General features: G+C 39.4%; 1 protein-coding gene and 1 long non-coding RNA gene across 3 annotated transcripts; both read left to right on the forward strand.

The window, feature by feature from the left end:
• Positions 1-1,407: 1,407 nt before the first annotated feature.
• On the forward strand, positions 1,408-6,369 carry LOC118014011 (mitotic spindle assembly checkpoint protein MAD2A-like). Its single transcript, XM_035009996.1, has 3 exons — positions 1,408-1,755; positions 2,671-2,817; positions 5,800-6,369. Exons 1-3 carry the CDS (start codon positions 1,683-1,685, stop codon positions 5,922-5,924), a joined length of 345 nt encoding a protein of 114 aa, XP_034865887.1. The 5' UTR covers positions 1,408-1,682; the 3' UTR covers positions 5,925-6,369.
• A 789-nt stretch (positions 6,370-7,158) lies between these two features.
• LOC118014016 lies at positions 7,159-14,558 on the forward strand. 2 transcript variants are annotated; one of them, XR_004680173.1, is made up of 3 exons: positions 7,159-7,247; positions 7,563-7,652; positions 10,513-14,558. It is a non-coding gene; the product is annotated as an uncharacterized LOC118014016 (long non-coding RNA). The 2 variants fall into 2 exon arrangements; XR_004680172.1 differs by having other exon boundaries at positions 7,960-13,710.
• Positions 14,559-18,412: the final 3,854 nt, after the last annotated feature.

The raw sequence follows: 18,412 nt of genomic DNA on the forward strand, positions 1-18,412 counted from the left end.
AAATTGTAGGGCAGTTCTGTAAGGTATTAGCTATTGAAGGAATTAGGGAAAAAAATAAATAAATAAATAAAAAGAGGGAGGAACAAAGAAAGGGAGGGAGAACACATCTTAGAATTACATTATGGAAGAAATGAAGAATAATGGAAATATTTACTAGATACTTAGTGCCGGGTATACTACAGTGTATGATTTAAATATATAGGGATTTTAGTTAGCTCAAACTATTTGAACTAAATAGTCTGAAGTTTATCCCAGTTTATCTTAACTGTTTCTTGGAAGCCCTTAAATCATAACATTATAAATTTAGTAACACTAATCAGTGATGGTGCGCTAAGTGAGCTCAAATATAATGTGAATGGAGATCAGTAAAACGTTAATAGCTTAATATTAGTATTAATTGAATCCAAAATATATCATCCTAACAGGAAGTCAATGAGTTTGTGAGTCAAAATTCCCTGAAAAGTTCTTCAGTGTACGTGGGCCTTTTTGATGAATGAGATCTTATTCCTCATCGGCGTCTGTGGGTGCAGCGTGCGCGCGGGGTAGACCAGGCCTAAGTTCGACTGCAGTCCCTGCCGCTCCAGACTGCCTCACAGCGGAACTGGGTGGAAATAGGCTGAGCCCAGGATAGACAAAAACACAGGACAAAAAAGGCCGCGGCTCATCCCTTTAAGCCTAACCCAATTTCTCAAGAAAAGCCGCGATTCCATAGAGTAATCAGGCTCTCTCAAGCTGTGGCTTGGCTACCGCGCACGCGGTTTCTTTACTGACTCCCAAAGCATCTAGGAAAAGTTTCAATCGCTAGTTTCAATCTAGGGATCACTGGGGCCACTTAAGATGCAGCTGACGGACAGTTCATATCACCTTGAAAACAGCTCTGAAACTGACAAATTGTGCTCCTTGGTCGCTCACTCCGCACGCCTACGGAGCGGCCATTAAAACCAGGTTTTGGGGCGCCTGGGTGGCTCAGTTGGTTAAAGCGACTGCCTTCGGCTCAGGTCATGATCCTGGAGTCCCTGGATCGAGTCCCGCATCGGGCTCCCTGCTGGGCGGGGAGTCTGCTTCTCCCTCTGACCCCCCCCCCTCATGTGCTCTCTCTCAAATAAATAAATAAAATCTTTTTTTTTTTTTTAAAGATTTTTATCCATTTATTTGACAGAGAGAGACAATGAGAGAGGAAACACAAGCAGGGGGAGTGGGAGAGGGAGAAGCAGGCCCCCCGCGGAGCAGGGAGCCCGATGCGGGGCTCGATTCCAAGACCCTGGGACCACGACCTGAGCTGAAGGCAGATGCCCAACGACTGAGCCACCCAGGCGCCCCAATAAATCAAATCTTAAACAAAAAAAAAACCCAAACCAGGTTTTGGCATCTTCTTCCCTCAGGCGGGTCTAGTAGACCACAACTACACAGGCCCAGCCGGGACACTGCGGAGCTTGACCACCCAGAACTGGGCGACCACGCCTACCCCCTGCGCCTGCGGACAGGCCAGCTCCGAAAAGCGCCCAGAGGACCTGCAGGCCCCGCCCCACGGGGCGGGGCCTAGAGGCTCATCGCGCCTGCGCCGAGGCCCGAGGGCGTGCTGCGCCGTTACTTTTGAAACGAGTGGCGGGGAACTGCTGTGGGCGTCTCTGCCGTCGCTCTCTGCCGGGGGGAAGCGCACTCCTTCGTCTGTAGCACTGGCCATGGCGCTGCAGCTCTCCCGGGAGCAAGGCATCACCCTGCGCGGGAGCGCCGAAACCGTGGCCGAGTTCTTCTGTAAGTCCTCCTCGCGCAGGCCGGAGGGCGGGGTGAACTGAGGCCAGGCCGCCCGGTAGGCCCGTGGCTCAGCCACGGAGGCGGGGGAAGCGGTAGGGGGCGGAGGGGAGGCCGCGAGGCCGCGAGGCCGAGAATTAAGCTCTCTCTGCCCCAGCCTCCTGCCCGGCGGGAGAATCTAGGAAGAAGCGGATGCAGACGCCGCCTCCGGGCTCCTTGCTAATGGTGGAGCTTGAGGCCTAGGTGCTGCTGAGGCCTGCGGCGCGATGTAGCCCCTCCACCTGCAGCGTTGCTTTCAACTACAGAGCCAGGCCCTTTCCGCCCGCCCCCAGCCTCCGCGACTTAAGAGGGCGTAGGGCCGGGGTGGGGGCCACGTATATTTTTAACAACCCCTCGGCCCCTCTTTGATTCTGGTATTGGCGGTGATGGACTAGATTTAGGAAACGCCATTCCGGACCAGGACAGTTGTGCCTTCTGATAGAATCTGGCAGGACTTGTGAGGAGAAAAGGAGGAAAAAGAGGGAAAGGTTTGCTGAGAGCATTGCAGAGAACAGTTAATCAGTTGCTAACTGAGATGCAAAAGCCTATTTTGACACCCTCTAACCACAGAATCTGAATTGGGACTTGGATTACAGTGAGTTGTAGTACTACTTTGACAGTAGATTAATGCAGTTTGGCGTTTTTCTCTTTTTTTGCCACAGAAATGCAGGTATCGTGTTCTCTCTTAATTAGAAGCAAGGTTTTAAGAATGTTTAATGCCACTTTTTACCTACTCTGCTTTCAGCAAAACACCCACAAACACGTTAAGGCATTTATGGTTTTATACCATTAATGAAACGTAGCCACATCTAAATATGTTTTATTTTCCAGAGTTACAAAGTGATAATGACTTTTCTTTAACATTCCTTTTGTTTCCAGCATTTGGCATCAACAGCATTTTATATCAGCGTGGCATATATCCATCTGAAACCTTTACTAGAGTGCAGAAATATGGACTCACCTTGCTTGTAACAACGGATCCTGAGCTCATAAAATACCTAAATAATGTGGTGGAACCGCCGAAAGGTATTTAATTGTTGCAAACCATTTTGAGTTTTGCAGGCCTTGTAGAAACCCATATTTTCTGGCATCTTGGTGGTCATTTTTCAGCTCTGTACAAAAAGGTATAAAACACTACAGCCTCAAATATAGTGATTCTTAATTGGAAGGAAGCAAATAATATATAAATTGAAAGAAAGTCCACCCTTCCCATACTGCAGTTTGAGTGGGTTGAATATTTTGATATTAGGAATCTGATATGGCTTCACAAAACTGTCTCCATCAACTTCCTTAGAAATGATTTTTGCAGTTCATGTAGCCAGATGGAACAAGTTGGAATTTTCTGTCCTTATGATGGTGTTCACTATCGGAGAAAAATCCACTGTATATTTTTAACATATATTTTCTGTAACTGCCTAGAGTTTAAAGCCATCATTACTTAAAGGAAAATAAAATTGGATCCAACCTGGAAACTAAACTTAAAGAAAAGAACTACTAAGTAATAGAGCATCCAGTAGAGTTTTATTTTTTATATATTTCCATTTGTCTTTTTTAAAATCCTGCCTTTAATCAGTAAGCCTTTTCTATCTGAACACTCACTGTTTTTCTTTAGCTCAAGAAATTACTGTATTGAATCAATACTTGTTCTCCATCTATTCCTTTTTCCCCTCATATTTTTCTCTACTTAGGATTCTCACTTCTAATTTTTCTGTTGTAGGATGTTTCTCCCTAGCTCCCCATTTGATCTTCCAAAACTAGTTCCAAAAAACACTAGTCATCTTTTTTTCTTAATTCATGAGTCATATATATTTCTTTGTATCAAGTAGCTTTATTTTTAAAATTAGATTAATTGGGTTTTTTTTTTTTGGAGTATCTTCAGGGCTAAAAAGTAAGATTATTAGTAAGCAACTAATAATCTATATCATCTTAATTTGATGGAGAAGCAAGCCCCACCTAAGCTACTGGTTTTTGGGTTGTCTCCTTTAAGACTACACTGAGGATATTTCTTCACCTCGGATGTATGCAGACCTTCCTCTTTAATTTCTCCCTTTTATTTTAGTTAAAATGGAGGAATTGCTCTTCTTAGAGGCAAATTGTTCAATCTGAATCCCCATTCTTCTAGCCTTAAGGATTTTATCCTAGTTCTTCTCTGGTATTTTTGATTTCTTTGTTTTGATCTCTCTTCAGTTTTAAAAGAAAAAAATTTCCACCCACCCCAAATCCTTAAGTTACTACCCAATTTCTTCCTTTTCAGAGCTAAATTGAGAAAAAGTTGATATATGTCAAGAAAAAGTTGATACATACGACAGCCCGTGTCTAGCAAGTGGCTATTTTTGTACTGCCTGCAAACTAAGAATGTTTTCAGATTTTTTTTTTTTTAATATTTTATTTATTTGAGAGAGAGAATGAGATAGAGCATGAGAGGGGGGAGGGTCAGAGGGAGAAGCAGACTCCCTGCTGAGCAGGGAGCCCGATGCGGGACTCGATCCCGGGACTCCAGGATCATGACCTGAGCCGAAGGCAGTCGCTTAACCAACTGAGCCACCCAGGCGCCCTGTTTTCAGATTTTTAAAGGGCTGTTTTTTAAAGACTATGCAACAGAGACCTAGGTGGCCCACAAACCCTAAATATTACAAAATTGTTTTGTCTCTTAAAAAAAGAAAAAAAACCACTACAGATTCCTGAGTATACTATCCCAATTTCCAAGATTAATTCAGGGCTTGTCCTGAGGCCCTCTTCTCACTATAATCTCTCTCTAGGATGATCTCTGACATGTACATAGCTTCACTAACAACCTTGGTGTAGTTGACTCACAAATGTACATCCAACCCAATTCTCCTAATTGTGCTCATATATTTCGTGGCTCCGTTGATATCTTCATCTGGCTATCCCAGTGATACCTGAAAACTAAACTTAAGGCGCTCCTGGCTGGCTCAGTCAATGGAGCATGCAACTCTTGATCTCGAGATATTAAGTTCCAGCCTCATGTTGGGTGTGGAGATTACTTAAAAATAAAATCTTAAAACTTAAGCATCATCTCCCATTTGCATTCTTTTTCTCAGTGAATGGATCAGCCATCCAACTAGCGATATAAACTAGGAAGTTGGGAGCTATCTCAGTCTTTCTTCTTGCTTACTCATAAGTAGTCAATAAATCCTAACAGTTTTAACCATGAAGTCTCTTGAATCTATCTACTGATCCATCTCTACCAGCTTATCCTTCTCTAAGCCTTCATTACCTCTTGCTTGAATTGCTAATTAATTGGTGTCTCTAGATCCCCTCTTTACCTCTACTCTGCTTTCCACATCACAGCCAGAAGGATAGTTCTGAAATACAAATTTACATCACACCATTACATCACACCATACTTCAAATACAGTAATGACTTCCCTGGTTCTTGAAGTGTAACTTCTTTAATTTGGCCCATATGGCCTTGCATGGTCTGACCCCTGTGTATCGTACACAAACTGACCTTGTTCATTCTCCCCTTTCTTTACTGCAGTTGTATTACCCTTCTTTCAATCCTCTGGTCAGATGCTCTTCCCTTTTCAATATTTAAGACCTGTACTCTTTTCTGTATCATTTTGCATATTTAATGGTAATTTATTTGTAGAACTGAAGTCAAGTGAGAACTCCCTGAGTGAGTCCAATTTTCCTCTCTTATGCTCTCATTGCGTCACATACTGCACCTTCATAGCGTTTACCACAATTAGAATCTTATATTTATCGGTGCAGTGATTAGATTAATGGCCATCTCCTGCATCTTACTTGGATTAGGGTGTACTTCCTGTTTTCTACTCTGTCTTCAGCACTCAGTACTATATCTGGTACAAATACTGAGAATTTGAAAACAGGAGCTAGGTTATTGTGGGGCAGGTTTTCTGTACAGGTTGGCAGAGTTCCAAAATACTAGCGGTAGGAATTTGCTGAGGATAGAAAGTGAGACCTGGGAAGAGAGTTGTTTTGTAATGCAGTGAAACAAAAAAGATTCCTTGTTATGTATTGCAGATTGGTTATACAAGTGTTCAGTTCAGAAACTGGTGGTTGTCATCTCAAATATTGAAAGTGGTGAGGTCCTTGAAAGGTGGCAATTTGATATTGAGTGTGACAAGACTGCCAAAGATGACAGGTAAGTATGAAGTAAATTGCTTCCATTTTTACAGATCTTTTTCCAAAACTGTTTTCTTCTACTAGATGAGTTCTACTTATATTGAACTAGTTTCATATAAAGTAGTTTGTTTCTAAGTATGTTAGATGTGATCTTTAATCTCCTGTGGAGAAGGATTGGGCTCACAAATTGTGCTCACGAAAGAATTTTGCCTATCACGGACTTTTAACATAATTGCGCTTAGGCTAAATCCATAAATTTCAAACTTTAGTGTTTATGATGCTATATGTAAAGCTACCATGCTGTCCGTTCTAGGTGGGCCATTTCATGAATTGTAGAAAGGTACTTTTAACCATGAAGTATTATCCTAGACTTTCTCCCAGCTTACTGTGCAGCTCTACTGTATTTCATTTAATGCTACAAACTTCTTAGACACTCCCCCTTTTTTTTTTTTTTTTTAGGATTTTATTTATTTATTTAATAGAGCATGCGAGAGAGGGAACATAAACGGGGAGTGGGAGAGGGAGAAGCAGGCTTCCCGCCAAGCAGGGAGCCCGATGTGGGGCTCAATCCCAGGACCCGGGAATCATGACCTGAGCCAAAGGCAGTCGCTTAACTACCTGAGCCACCCAGGCGCCCCTCCTTAGACACTTATTAAACTGAAGTTTTTAGATTATCTGGATGGGAGATGCCCATCATTATATGCTAATTTCTAGCATCGTCCTAGGCATGCTTACCTGTAAACTCTGAACTATCTCTCATAATGAAATGATGGAGTTTGCTCCTGAAGCCTTTGGTCTGTTTTAGAAAATGTTTAATTATTAACGCCATACACGATTAACATCTTATTTGAGGCAATAGGAAATTAGACATTTAGGCATTACTAAAAATGCCAAAATGATTATACCGATTCAATATTTTAGATACTGCTTGTTATCTTTATTTTAAGACATGCTGAAGCTTTCCTGACTTGAAGTACTTGGCAGGTTTTCTAGTCATCTGTTATTTAATGACCTGATACTAAGAACAACCCTAAAAAATGATTGGAAGGATAAATGAAATAATAGAGATACATATTGGGCCTACTAAGTTTCTTAAGGACATATATTTATTTTCATTTAAAAAAAAAAACTTTTGAATGCATTACTTATTTGATTTTGGAAGCATTTAATCAGATAAATAATCTTACCTGTGTTTCAAAGAACTTGTTAAAACTTAAAATGAATTAATTGGTTTCTTTGATAGTGCACCCAAGAAAAGTCTCAGAAAGCTATCCAAGATGAAATCCGTTCAGTGATCAGACAGATCACAGCTACGGTGACATTTCTGCCACTATTGGAAGTTTCTTGTAAGTATTATACAACTTCACACTGGCTTAAATTTGTTGTGGAAAAGACTAAGCTACTACTTTAAGAATTAACGCGCTCATTAAGTTTTTTCTTAATTATAAATGTCATGTTATATGAATGAGAAAAGTGTGATAAAGCTAAAGTAATGCTATTTGCATTTTATTTACAAGTGCTGAAAAGGAAAGCAATGAAAGTATTCTACAGTACTCACTCTTGAATATTTTGATGTAATTTCTTTCATTATTTTTATTTTCTACACATTTCTATGTATATAATTAAGATTTATAGCTATAATTGTGTCTTTGTTTTCTTAGTTACTCCTTCATTCATCAGATATATCCTAAATACCTACTACATGCCAGATGCTGTTCTGGGCACTGGGATACAGCTGTCACAGAACCAAGGTATTATCTTTTCTATGGCTTAGATTCATGCCGTCTCATGATTAATTTTATACTTTCTGCAAATATTTTTAGTGGTTTTCTCTTTAAAAAAAAAAAAACTTGAGTTTTTCATAAAGTAAAAGGAGTACAGTGTTTTCTGTACTAAAATTTCCATTGAGGAAAAGCAATTAGTTAATATAATTGATTAGAGATCAAGGTAAACTAGCTTTTCTGACACTATAGATGGTTCAAATGTGAAAGACACAGGAAGGGTGGTTGTACTTTAGAAAAAAATAATTGTACTTTAATGATCTTATCCCCAATTTAGGTTCATTTGATCTACTGATACATACAGACAAAGATTTGGTTGTACCTGAAAAATGGGAAGAGTCGGGACCACAGTTTATTACCAATTCTGAGGAAGTCCGTCCCTTCGTTTATTTACTACTACAATCCACAAAGTAAATAGCATGGTGGCCTACAAAATTCCTGTCAATGACTGAGGATAAGATAAGGACAGTGATGTACTTATAACTCTCAGATGTGGTTTTCCTGAAACCAAGTCAACTATAGTTGATACATTTTGTTTCACTGGTTAATTTTTAGATGGGGAAAACTTAACATTATACTTCTATTGAACTGTGCATAATTGTTCCATTTTTTTGGTACCTGTATGACTTTATACAGGGTTGGTATAAATTATTGCACATTGTTCAGAAGGGAACTAGCAGATTACATCAGCATTGTTAATGTCAATTCCTTTAAAGGTGGTAACTGTAGATGGAAAGCTTTTCCCTAAAGCTAAATGCCTTCTTAAACCTTTTGGTCAAGTACCTTGATTCGGAATATAGGTAGGCAGATATTTTAATATAAAATACAGCAAAAGAAGTCCGAATATTCAGAGTCTTTGTTTAGATCCTGAAATTATCTAATGATAATCTGTAAGTAATGAAATACTGCTCCTGTTAGGTCCTTTTGCCATTTATTTTATTTGTATATTTTCCGTATTAAAAGCATTTCCAATTATTTGATTTTAATTTATATAACTTGAACTTACAAAGCTATGTATATTGCCACTGTTTAAATTCCTGTGATACAGAACACTTAAAATTTTTTTTTATGTTTTATAAAATCAAGCTTTAAATGATGTAATAAAGTTAAGTATGTATATTTTAATTTGTCTTAACATATTTTTATATTGGTGTGGTATTAACACAGTTAAATAGCAGGATGGATTCAGTATAGCAAATAATATCTTGTACCTACCAGGACCTAAGAATACAAACTTGAGTCAGTCTGGAGGTGCTTTCAATTTAATGGACAAGCTTTGATTATACCCCTTTAATCTTATAACTGTGGACTTAAAATAAGCATCATTCTTTGTATAAAATAATACATGTCATTTGTTAGCGTATGTTGGGCTGTAGAACTTTTCTATACTCCTAGCCTTATTGCTAGCCTAGTCTTCCTTATTTTGCCAAGGTCAGTTGAAGGCAGACTTCTAAAAAGTCTCTTCTAATCTCTGTTCTAAATCTTATCTCATTTTGTAATAATTAAGTGCTTAGTATCAGGCACTGTTCTAAGCTCTTTATATGTATTAACTCGTTAATCTTCACTATAAAGTAAAAACACATAGCCTGTATCCATTCCTTCAAAAATTACAAAGTGAACACCTGTTAACGTGCCAAGTATTGGGATGACTGAAACAGGGTCCTGGCCTTTCTGAAGTTTGAGATATGAAGGAGAGGAAAGTACATGGCAAGCTTCCAAGAAGTAACTACACAGATTTATCACATATGTATTTGTCTTTGTTATTTCACCTGAATGATCTGTTTGATCCTGTTGCCTGCCTGTTAAGAATAAAGGGCAATTCTCTCACTACAAGACAAGTGTAGGTCCCCGTATTTGATGATGGGTGTAGTGAATGCTGTTGCGAAAGCCCATTCCCTTGAGAGTTGAAGCTATCTAATTTTAGAGGTCCACCCACAACTCTTGCCTGAATAAGAAAAGTAGTTATGCAGAAATGGAAATGATTTTGAATTAGGTATGGTCGAGTCTGGTTTTCCAACATGAGATATAGTACAAAGTGGTCACTAGTAAGATTAAAACATTTGAATTCTTGGCTGTACATAACCTTCATAACATGACACATTAGGTTGAGAAAGAAAGCAGAAATGGAAGTTCAGTAAAAATATGGAGAGAGTTGAAAATTCTGAAACTACTTTTGGGACAAAAGTTTGAAATTCTTTTCAGAAAGCAGTAACTGCTTTAGGAAACACAATGCCTCTGCTAAATGGCCGGAAATAATGTGGTTCTTCCCCCACAAAAGCTCACTGGTAGCAACTTTCTTAATATATCATTGATAATACTTAAATTTCTGTCATTTGTGTTTTTATTTACCAAATTAAATGACCCTAATATTATCACTTTTAATTTGTGATTTCTAACATTGCTAATTTCCCCCCCTTATAGATTATGTATCATTTAAGAAATACAAATACAAAGCTATGAGCTTTGTTGGTAAAGCTCAATTGGAAAAGCTTTGGCCTATGGCTCCAGCTAAACTTGTCCTGCCTTCTTTCCTCTACCTTGAAGCTCACCTTAGGAGGGAGATATTTAAACCAACAGGTTCAAGAATTGGGAATGACTGATGAGTACTGGGTGTTACATGTAGGTGATGAATCATTAAATTCTCCTGAAACTAATATTACAGTATATGTTAATTAAGTAGAATTTAAATAAAGATTTGCTAGGAAAAAAAAAAAAACAAAACGTGCGTGACTTCCATACCATGTGAAACAGAGAAGCCAAGATTCCAAGAGAGTCTGATAGGCCTCTGATAGGCCTGGCCTGGACTCTGACTCGGTTTTGCTTACCATAGGTACAGGAATGAAAACAACATGTTCCGATTGGGCCTGTCGAGGTCTGAAACAGAGCCCCAGATGGGACTGAACCACACCCGGTCTTCAGGACTCTTCTCCCAGTGTCATCAATTGGACAGGGACAAGCCTGGATGGGAATTTTACACAAAGGTATAACGATCTCATGTTTTAGTTGGCTTTTGCTTCATAGCAAACAACCATAGAATAACCGTAAGCATTTTTTTTTCCTGTAAGTCTGTGGATTATCTGGGGTGCTTGTTTTATTCTCATGCAAATCTGCAGGTCACATGTTTCATTCTACCATTGAAGGGGCAATAGCTAGCCAGGACTTTTAAAGCTTAGTTTCCAAACTTTGACACTGACATTTTTGCCCACATTCCACTGATTTTGTCCAAGTCTTGTGGCTGAGCCAAACTTCAGTGGGGCAGGGAAGTATACTCCTCCCATGGAGTTGGGGAAAGGGGTATGTGAAAATGTGATGAAAGTGATAATATTATTATTAGGACAGATCAGAATAGCTATAATGCCGCATTGTAACTCATTTTCCACCAGATGTCATTAATGCTGCAATATTCAAATTAAGGTGAACTTTTGACTTTAAAGGCTGTAATATTCAGCTTTTCTTATTGGAAATTAACAGTGGGATTTCTGGCTACAAAAATATAGACATCCAAGGAAGGAAATACAGCATCTGTAATTGGCTAAGCACTTCACATGAATTATTTAATTTAATTCTCATGCTTTAGTGCACAAGTAGAATTGCGGAATCAGCGGGCGTGCAAACTGCACTACATTTTTTAGAGTTTAGATGGTCTCTTCTGTCCATGACCAAGGAAGCTCATCTGGCTCCTCAGCAAGCACATCAAAAGGAGTGTTTCTTCACCCGTTTCCTAATGGCTCTTACCTTTGACATCCTCTTAGCAATTGAGTGTCCAGAGCAAACTGGTTTTCATTTACTCCGCTTTACAAAACTCTACGTCTCTTTGGGTGCATTTGTATTTACACTTTCCTCAGATGACTTCCTGTAACTTATCCATATTGTGCAAAGAATAAATCAAGTGTGCATTTGTGAGCAGTTGTGAAACACTTTACCCACTAGTCAAAAGAATTGTTCGTTAAGTAACCTCAGTTACTCTTTAGGGAATTAATTTTTGGCTAAAGTTGTAAATAATAATTTCTTATTCTTGTTTTAATTAAATATGTGAAATTAGATTTTAAGTTATTTTGTTCAGTGTAACCGTGATAAAAATTTGTGTTGGAATAACTATGGAATAGAAATGCTGCTAAATTCCAAATTTTATGAGCTACATTTTCTAAGAACAGATCTTTAAAGATCTTTCCATTCATCACGAACATGGCTTTGAAAGCCAGCAGTATTAACTGATGCTTATTAAAAAAAATCTAGTTGGGAAAGCTACTTAAGCTTCATTAGAGTTGACAATGCTGTTCCAATCTGGCAAAAACACTGTAGCCTTAGCAACAAAACTATTAGAAAAGGCCTAGAGAGAAAAATGTCAAGAGTTGACCCTCTGATTACACAAGTCAGTTTATGTTACCGTTTCACCTATTTTTGTGCTCTTACCATTTGATCTATTTTTATACTAGAGAAACATCATTTCATTTATTTGTATAAAGTCCATTGTCATCTGCGTTTATCTGCACCATTTTGCTATGCAAGCTTGTTTGCACAAAGGCACACATCCTATCAAAATCTTTATTGTTTTGGCATTTTATCTGTGCTGAAAAAGGCCTCTGAATATAAGCACGACCGCTCAGGCTCCACTTCCATGCAAGGGAAAGATGCCAAACCTCTTTAAAAACTATCTAGATAGGGACATGCCCAGTGGATACCTAGACATGGATGTGAATTTCTTTCTGAATGGCAGTCTCACTGACTCACACGCATTTCCTTTAATCCTCACAACAACCCTAGGAAGGTTATTGTTGCCATTTTACACACGTAAAACCTGAGATTCAGGGAGCCTAGGTAATTTGCCCAACTTCAAACATCGAGAATCTGTCCCCAGGCCCGACCCCAAGGCCAATATTCTTTCTAGTATATCTCATTGCTTCTCAGAGACTAGGGAACAAAGGAGGGTGCCCCTGCTCCAGTGTGCACAGACTCAGCCAAAAAGACTAGACTGCTACATGACTCTAACCCCAAGTTGGGGAAGGAGAACTCAACAGTATTTTGAGTATCAAGTTTCATTAATTTTTTAAAAAACACTTTTTCATAACAAGCGATCATTAAATGTTTATATACACACAGTATTTTGCTGTACCATAGCTGCATGCATCTTCTTCCATCAACATTTTCTTCTCTCATTCTTTCACTTGTTTTTGTAACTACATGCTGTGTTGGAATTTGAACGAGTGAGAAATAGAGGAGACAGAAGGCGATTGAGATGTATGTTATCATCCAAATCATGGGGTTCCCTAGCAAAGCTGGGTAGAGTGAGGCTTAGATCTCAAGCAGAAACAGGGTTTGCTACTACACCTCCAGAAATGAGCCGGGAATGGCCAGGCAACTGCAGGCATCCTCGCGCAAGCCCACTCCAACATGGGAGCAAGAAGCCCTGCGTCCTGAACGCCAAGGGCACAATAAGAAAGCACTTGACTCGAACTCCTATAAGTCTTAGAAAGGTCTTTTCTCTGTTGCTTGGAATGGTGTGAGAGAGACAGTGGAGAGAGGGGCCCCAGATCTCTGCCCAACACCACCTTCTGTCATCAGGATTGGAATGGAGACCTGGAGAGTGGAGTAGCATGCATCCCTCTCGTTGAATATTTGCCAGCTTTTTAAGCTTTTTAGTGTATTACACTGTGCGTTCCATGGGCGTCATGTGAGTTGCTTTAGGTAGCATGCTCACGGGCATTTTTTTTTAAATTTTAGTAACTATGTATTTTAATCTGTATTCAGAAAAACGTATAACATGTTCTAACACATTACCATGAGCGAAGATTCTAAAGTCCACTCTGAATGTTTAAAGAAAAACATATCAGTATTTTGTATGGATGATGCAAATGTAGACAAGGTAAGAAGGCCGCGCACACACGATGGGAGGCTGAGAACCAATGTCGTAGCCCTTTGTGCTCCAGCCTCCGAAGGGAGCCAGGGCAGCAGTCCCCTTAGCGGAGCCGCGCCTGCTCCCGCTACTGCTGCGCTCACACACGCCTGAACTCGCCTCCTCCCCACAGAGTCCTTCTGGAACTGCTGAAGGGCATCTTGCTTTCTGCCCACAAAAGACTCCGGCCCCATGAGTCCGGTAGAACGCCATGCAGCACGCTAAGCTGAAAGTTAACTCTCCGGTCCATTTCGTATCACTAATTAGGTCCAGTCATGTTGTCCAAAGTGGCTCACCAGACTTTGATGAAATGAACACAGAGACTGTATCCACATGAAAATGTCCCAAATTTGAACAATAGGACACTCTTTGTTTATGACTCCACTTCCCCCCAAACTAAATCCCCTCACAAAAGCCCATAGAAATTAAAGTCCAGGTGCCTTCATTCTCAATCGTATACAGTTGGCTCAGTGTCAGCCAGAGGCTTTTACGCAGAGCCTGGGTTCCGGTAGCTGTAGCGGTGTCCTGGGATTTCACAGGAATGGGCGTAGCTTCTTCAGCCTCTTCAAAGTTGGTTCGAACCTCGAATTAGTTCTAGTCTCCAAGGGGCCAGCAGTCACAAAAGAGACTGCATCTCCCCTATAGAAGTTGTCACAAACAAAACTGTGGTCCCCCAATTAAGTGAATAGGTAATGGCGTGGCAGGTAACTTAGTGCTCCCTCTATTGGAGACAGCGAGGACCTGGGAACTGTTGGGTTTCAGTCCCAGGGCAAGCCAGCCAGAGGCATCCGCCTTGAGTCCACAGCCTGTGAGTCCGTATTCACTGAGCACACAGCGCCCAGCAACCGTTGTGCTTCCACATGTTTAATATGTGTGTGTATTTCTTTGTGTTTGTTGTTGTTACTGTTTTGTTTTGGTGACTCGTGTGTAGTCATCTCCCATATATATTGCCTACTTTCAGGGAGGGACCTTTTCTTTTTTTTTTTTTCTTTCTATTAACATATAACGTATTATTTGTTTCAGGGGTACAGGTCTGTGATTCATCAGTCTTCCACAATTCACAGCGCTCACCATAGCACATACCCGCCCCAATGTCTATCACCCAGCCACGTCATCCCTCCCACCCCCCACCACTCCAGCAACCCTCAGTTTATTTCCAGAGATTGAGAGTCTCTTATGGTTTGTCTCCCTCTGGTTTCATCTTGTTTCATTTTTCTCTCCCTTCCCCTATGATCCTCTGCCTTGTTTCTCAAATTTAGAGAGTGACCCTGAGACATTATTGCCTTCTTCGAAAATTTAGATATTCTGGTTTCATTTCCTTGTGTCTCGTGTCCCATGCTTTTGGCACTTTGGTGTAAGATTGTGGTCTAGAGAAAACGTCTACTCCCAAACTCCTCCGAATGTGTTCTCTCCAGAACAGTGGAGTGAAACACATTCTCCTCTGTCAGTGCATGAGGAATGGGGTAATGAACGTCACCCTGCTCCCTTAGCACTATGTTTAACTTACTGATATGCCACGTCTTATTTGTTCTGATAGTAGTAATTGTCATCACTCTTCCATAGACTTTTCATTCCTACCTAGGCAGGCTGAGTTGGACCTGGCTAGGAAGTAGTTGACCAGAACCAAGATTCTAAGGAAATAAAATACCACGGTCACAGTAAGAGCCAATGAGTCAGGATTACTCTTTGTCAAGAACGAACAGAAGGATACCAAAGTTTAGCAAGACTTTAAGAAGATTCTAGATATCACAGATGAAAGTAGTCAAAAGTTAGTATTCCAAAGAGTGGCGCCATTTGAAAAGACAGAACACAAGCACAAACAAATAAAAAGGATTCCAAGACACTTAAATTAAGGGCAGAAACTTTTCTTTTCTCTCTTACTCCTTCCTGTCTCAGTAGGATCTGACCACTGGTGTAAGGAAAGAGACTGCAGCTGGGAAGGAAATGATGCCAAGAGCTGCAGCTGCAAAGAGTCAGGGTTTTTTTTTTTAACTTTTATAGTGTAAAATTAATACATACACACATTTTAAAAAACAAGCAGTACAGAGTGGTACCAAATGAAAAGGAAATTCCCTGCCTGAACCTGTTCCCCAACTCCTTATTTCCAGCTCCCTATTTTTAAATATTTTCTGTTCTGCTGGTGGTTATCACAATACCTCTGAAACCTATGTTAATACTTTCATTTCTTGCTTTATGAACTTGAAATAGCATCTATTGAAAGATGAGAAACTTACTTCTTTTATCCATCTGCTTCTACATTTTCCAGTTACATTGTTTTGATTTTTCTGGTTATTACCATTTTAAAGAGTATGCTTACGTCTGTATTTTGTTACATCAATTTTAGACAGTGTATCTTGATTTTTTGCTATATAAATAAATAGGTGAAAAAGATCTGTGACATTATCTCTTCCACGTCTCTGCTGCCTTAATATTCAGACTTCCATTTTTTTTATATTATCAATGTTAGTATTAGTCAGATTCTTTTACAGTTGTTGTCTTCCAAGTTTTGTTTATACGTTGATTCTACAAATTAAAATAGCATTTCCATTATTCCAATGATTAAATTACTCCTTACCGAAGGACCAAATAGCTCTACTTACTGAGAAAGAAAGGATAATCTTATGTCATTAAAACTGAAAGATGAATGTTCCAAGTGTCAAAGTCAAGTGGGATTCCTTAAACTCAATCTTCAAGACTTTCTAGTACATTTAATTTGGTCGATGATATCTTTAATTTCCAAAAAATCTTTTTCTTTGTTCTTATTTTATAGCCACCCATTCTTTGGCTTCTTGACTCTGAAGATGTTAGTTGGTTTTGTTTTCTTAATCAGTTTTTTTTTTTTTTTCCTGTTCTCTTACTTGTTTTCTTTAGGATTCGACTGTTACAATATCTGTTCCACTTGGACCTTCTCATTTTTGTTTTTCACTTACTCTAAATTTTCTGGGGTTTTTTCCCCCATATATGTGAGTGATGAAAAAGGTTGACCAGTATTGATAGCGTGATTTGCCACTGCGGTATTAGACCTCTTTCATGAATGAAAAGATGGATGGCAGGTTCTGTGTACATATAAGCTAGTAGTACTGTTTTAGGGTACATTTAGATATTTTGTTCACCATGTATTTTTTGAAAATTGACTTTTTAAAATACTACATTGAAATTAAAATATCATATCTTATTTACTTCGTTTTTTGGTGCACCTCAAATTTTGTGTGCCTGGTTTCACTCACTGTAGTATCTATTTGGGCCAAGGGCTTGGAAGGTTAAATGTAATTTCCAGGTATGGTCAGTAGAGGGCAGCAAAGGGTAGTGGAGTGAGGACTCGCAGCCAAGGCCTGGGCATCCCTTTTTTCCCTCTATAGAGATAAAAATCCATCAGTGGTAGTAGAAAGTCCAGAGTGCCAGAATCAGGAGAGAAATTACTCATAGGGATACTGATCCAGAATGGGGATCAGCTGAGGAGGCACAATTCACAGCCTGGTATCTATCTTAGCGATGTGAACCACTAGACATCAGGAGGGGAATCATTCGACTTTCCCAGTCCTGACTCCTCCTACTCCCTGCCTGTCTAAAACCTCAGATCTGGCTCCGTAAAATAACAGGAGTCTCCTGTCCATCTTGGGAGCTGATGCAAACTTCCTGACTGAGAGTTAGGACATGGTCCCAGCAGTGGGCTAAGTGTTCCTCAACCAGCCATTTCAGGGAGGAGAGACTGAGTGGGATAGGGGCACCATAGGCAAACACTGACAGCTGATGAAAACACTCACATATGTGTCAGTTAAATAATCTGGGACCCAACCTAAACGGGATGTGGCTTAAAATATATTTTCTTTCCTCCTCCAGAAGGAAAACGTTGTTTAGGTGAGGAAAAACTATATGACTTTGAAATTAGACAAACTTGACTCTGCATATTATTTGGTATGTGGTTCTCAGTTACTTCACTTTATTGAGCTTCAGTTTCTCCATCTATAACATGGAAATAATGATTCTTACCTCACAAATCTGCTGCAAGGAAATGAGATGATGTCCATAAACTGCCTGGCAAAGAACTTGGCAATTTGTAGTTACTCAATTGGCATTACTACCTGTTCTCTCTCCCTGTCTTTGGTCATGGGGAGAATACCCATTATATTGTTCCTATTTTTGAATAAAAAGTCTCATTGTCTCCTGTAAGCATAACTAAATTATTTGAAGGATTAATCTGTTAGGTACCATACTAACATTTCTGCAGTATGATCTCATTTAATTCTCACAACAACCCTATGAAGCAGATGCTTTTATCATCATTTTGATTTTGCAGATAAGGACATTGAGGCTTTAGAAGTATAACTGGTTTACCCAGTGTCATGTAGGTAGTAAATCATAAGGAAGGATTAAAACTAGGTAATTGGATTCCAGAGCTCATGCTCTTGACACTACATAATGTTTTCCAATATACACATTTAATCAAAGATTTAAAATTTTAAGGGAATAAATCAGAGAAGAAATTAAAAAATACATGGAGACAAATGAAAATGAAAACACCATGGTCCAAAAACTGGAATCCAGCAAAAGCTGTTCTATGAGGGAAGTTTATAGCAATCAAGGCCTACCTCAAGAAGCAAGAAAAATATTGAAGAAACAACCTAAACTTACACCTACAGAAGCTAGAAAAAGAACAAACAAAACCCAAAACCTAAAGAAGGAAGAAAATAATAAAGATTAGAGCAGAAATAAGTGAAATAGAAACTAAAAAAAACCCAATAGAGCAGATCAATGAAACCAGGAGCTGGTTCTTTGAAAAGATCAACCAAATTGATAAACCTTTAGCCAGACTCATAAAGGAGAGAGAGAGAGAGAG

The sequence above is a fragment of the Mirounga leonina genome, unplaced genomic scaffold (genome assembly GCF_011800145.1).
Source record: "Mirounga leonina isolate KUSES-001 unplaced genomic scaffold, KU_Mleo_1.0 Mir_101772, whole genome shotgun sequence".
Classification (NCBI taxonomy): Eukaryota; Metazoa; Chordata; class Mammalia; order Carnivora; family Phocidae; genus Mirounga; species Mirounga leonina.

Bases quoted from the DNA above. Each gene is read 5' to 3' on its own strand.
- LOC118014011 (XM_035009996.1), top strand. From the start codon at position 1,683: ATGGCGCTGCAGCTCTCCCGGGAGCAAGGCATCACCCTGCGCGGGAGC. The intron at 1,756-2,670 runs GTAAGTCCTCCT...TTTTGTTTCCAG, and splicing joins AACCGTGGCCGAGTTCTTCT to CATTTGGCATCAACAGCATT. The intron at 2,818-5,799 runs GTATTTAATTGT...TATGTATTGCAG, and splicing joins TGTGGTGGAACCGCCGAAAG to ATTGGTTATACAAGTGTTCA.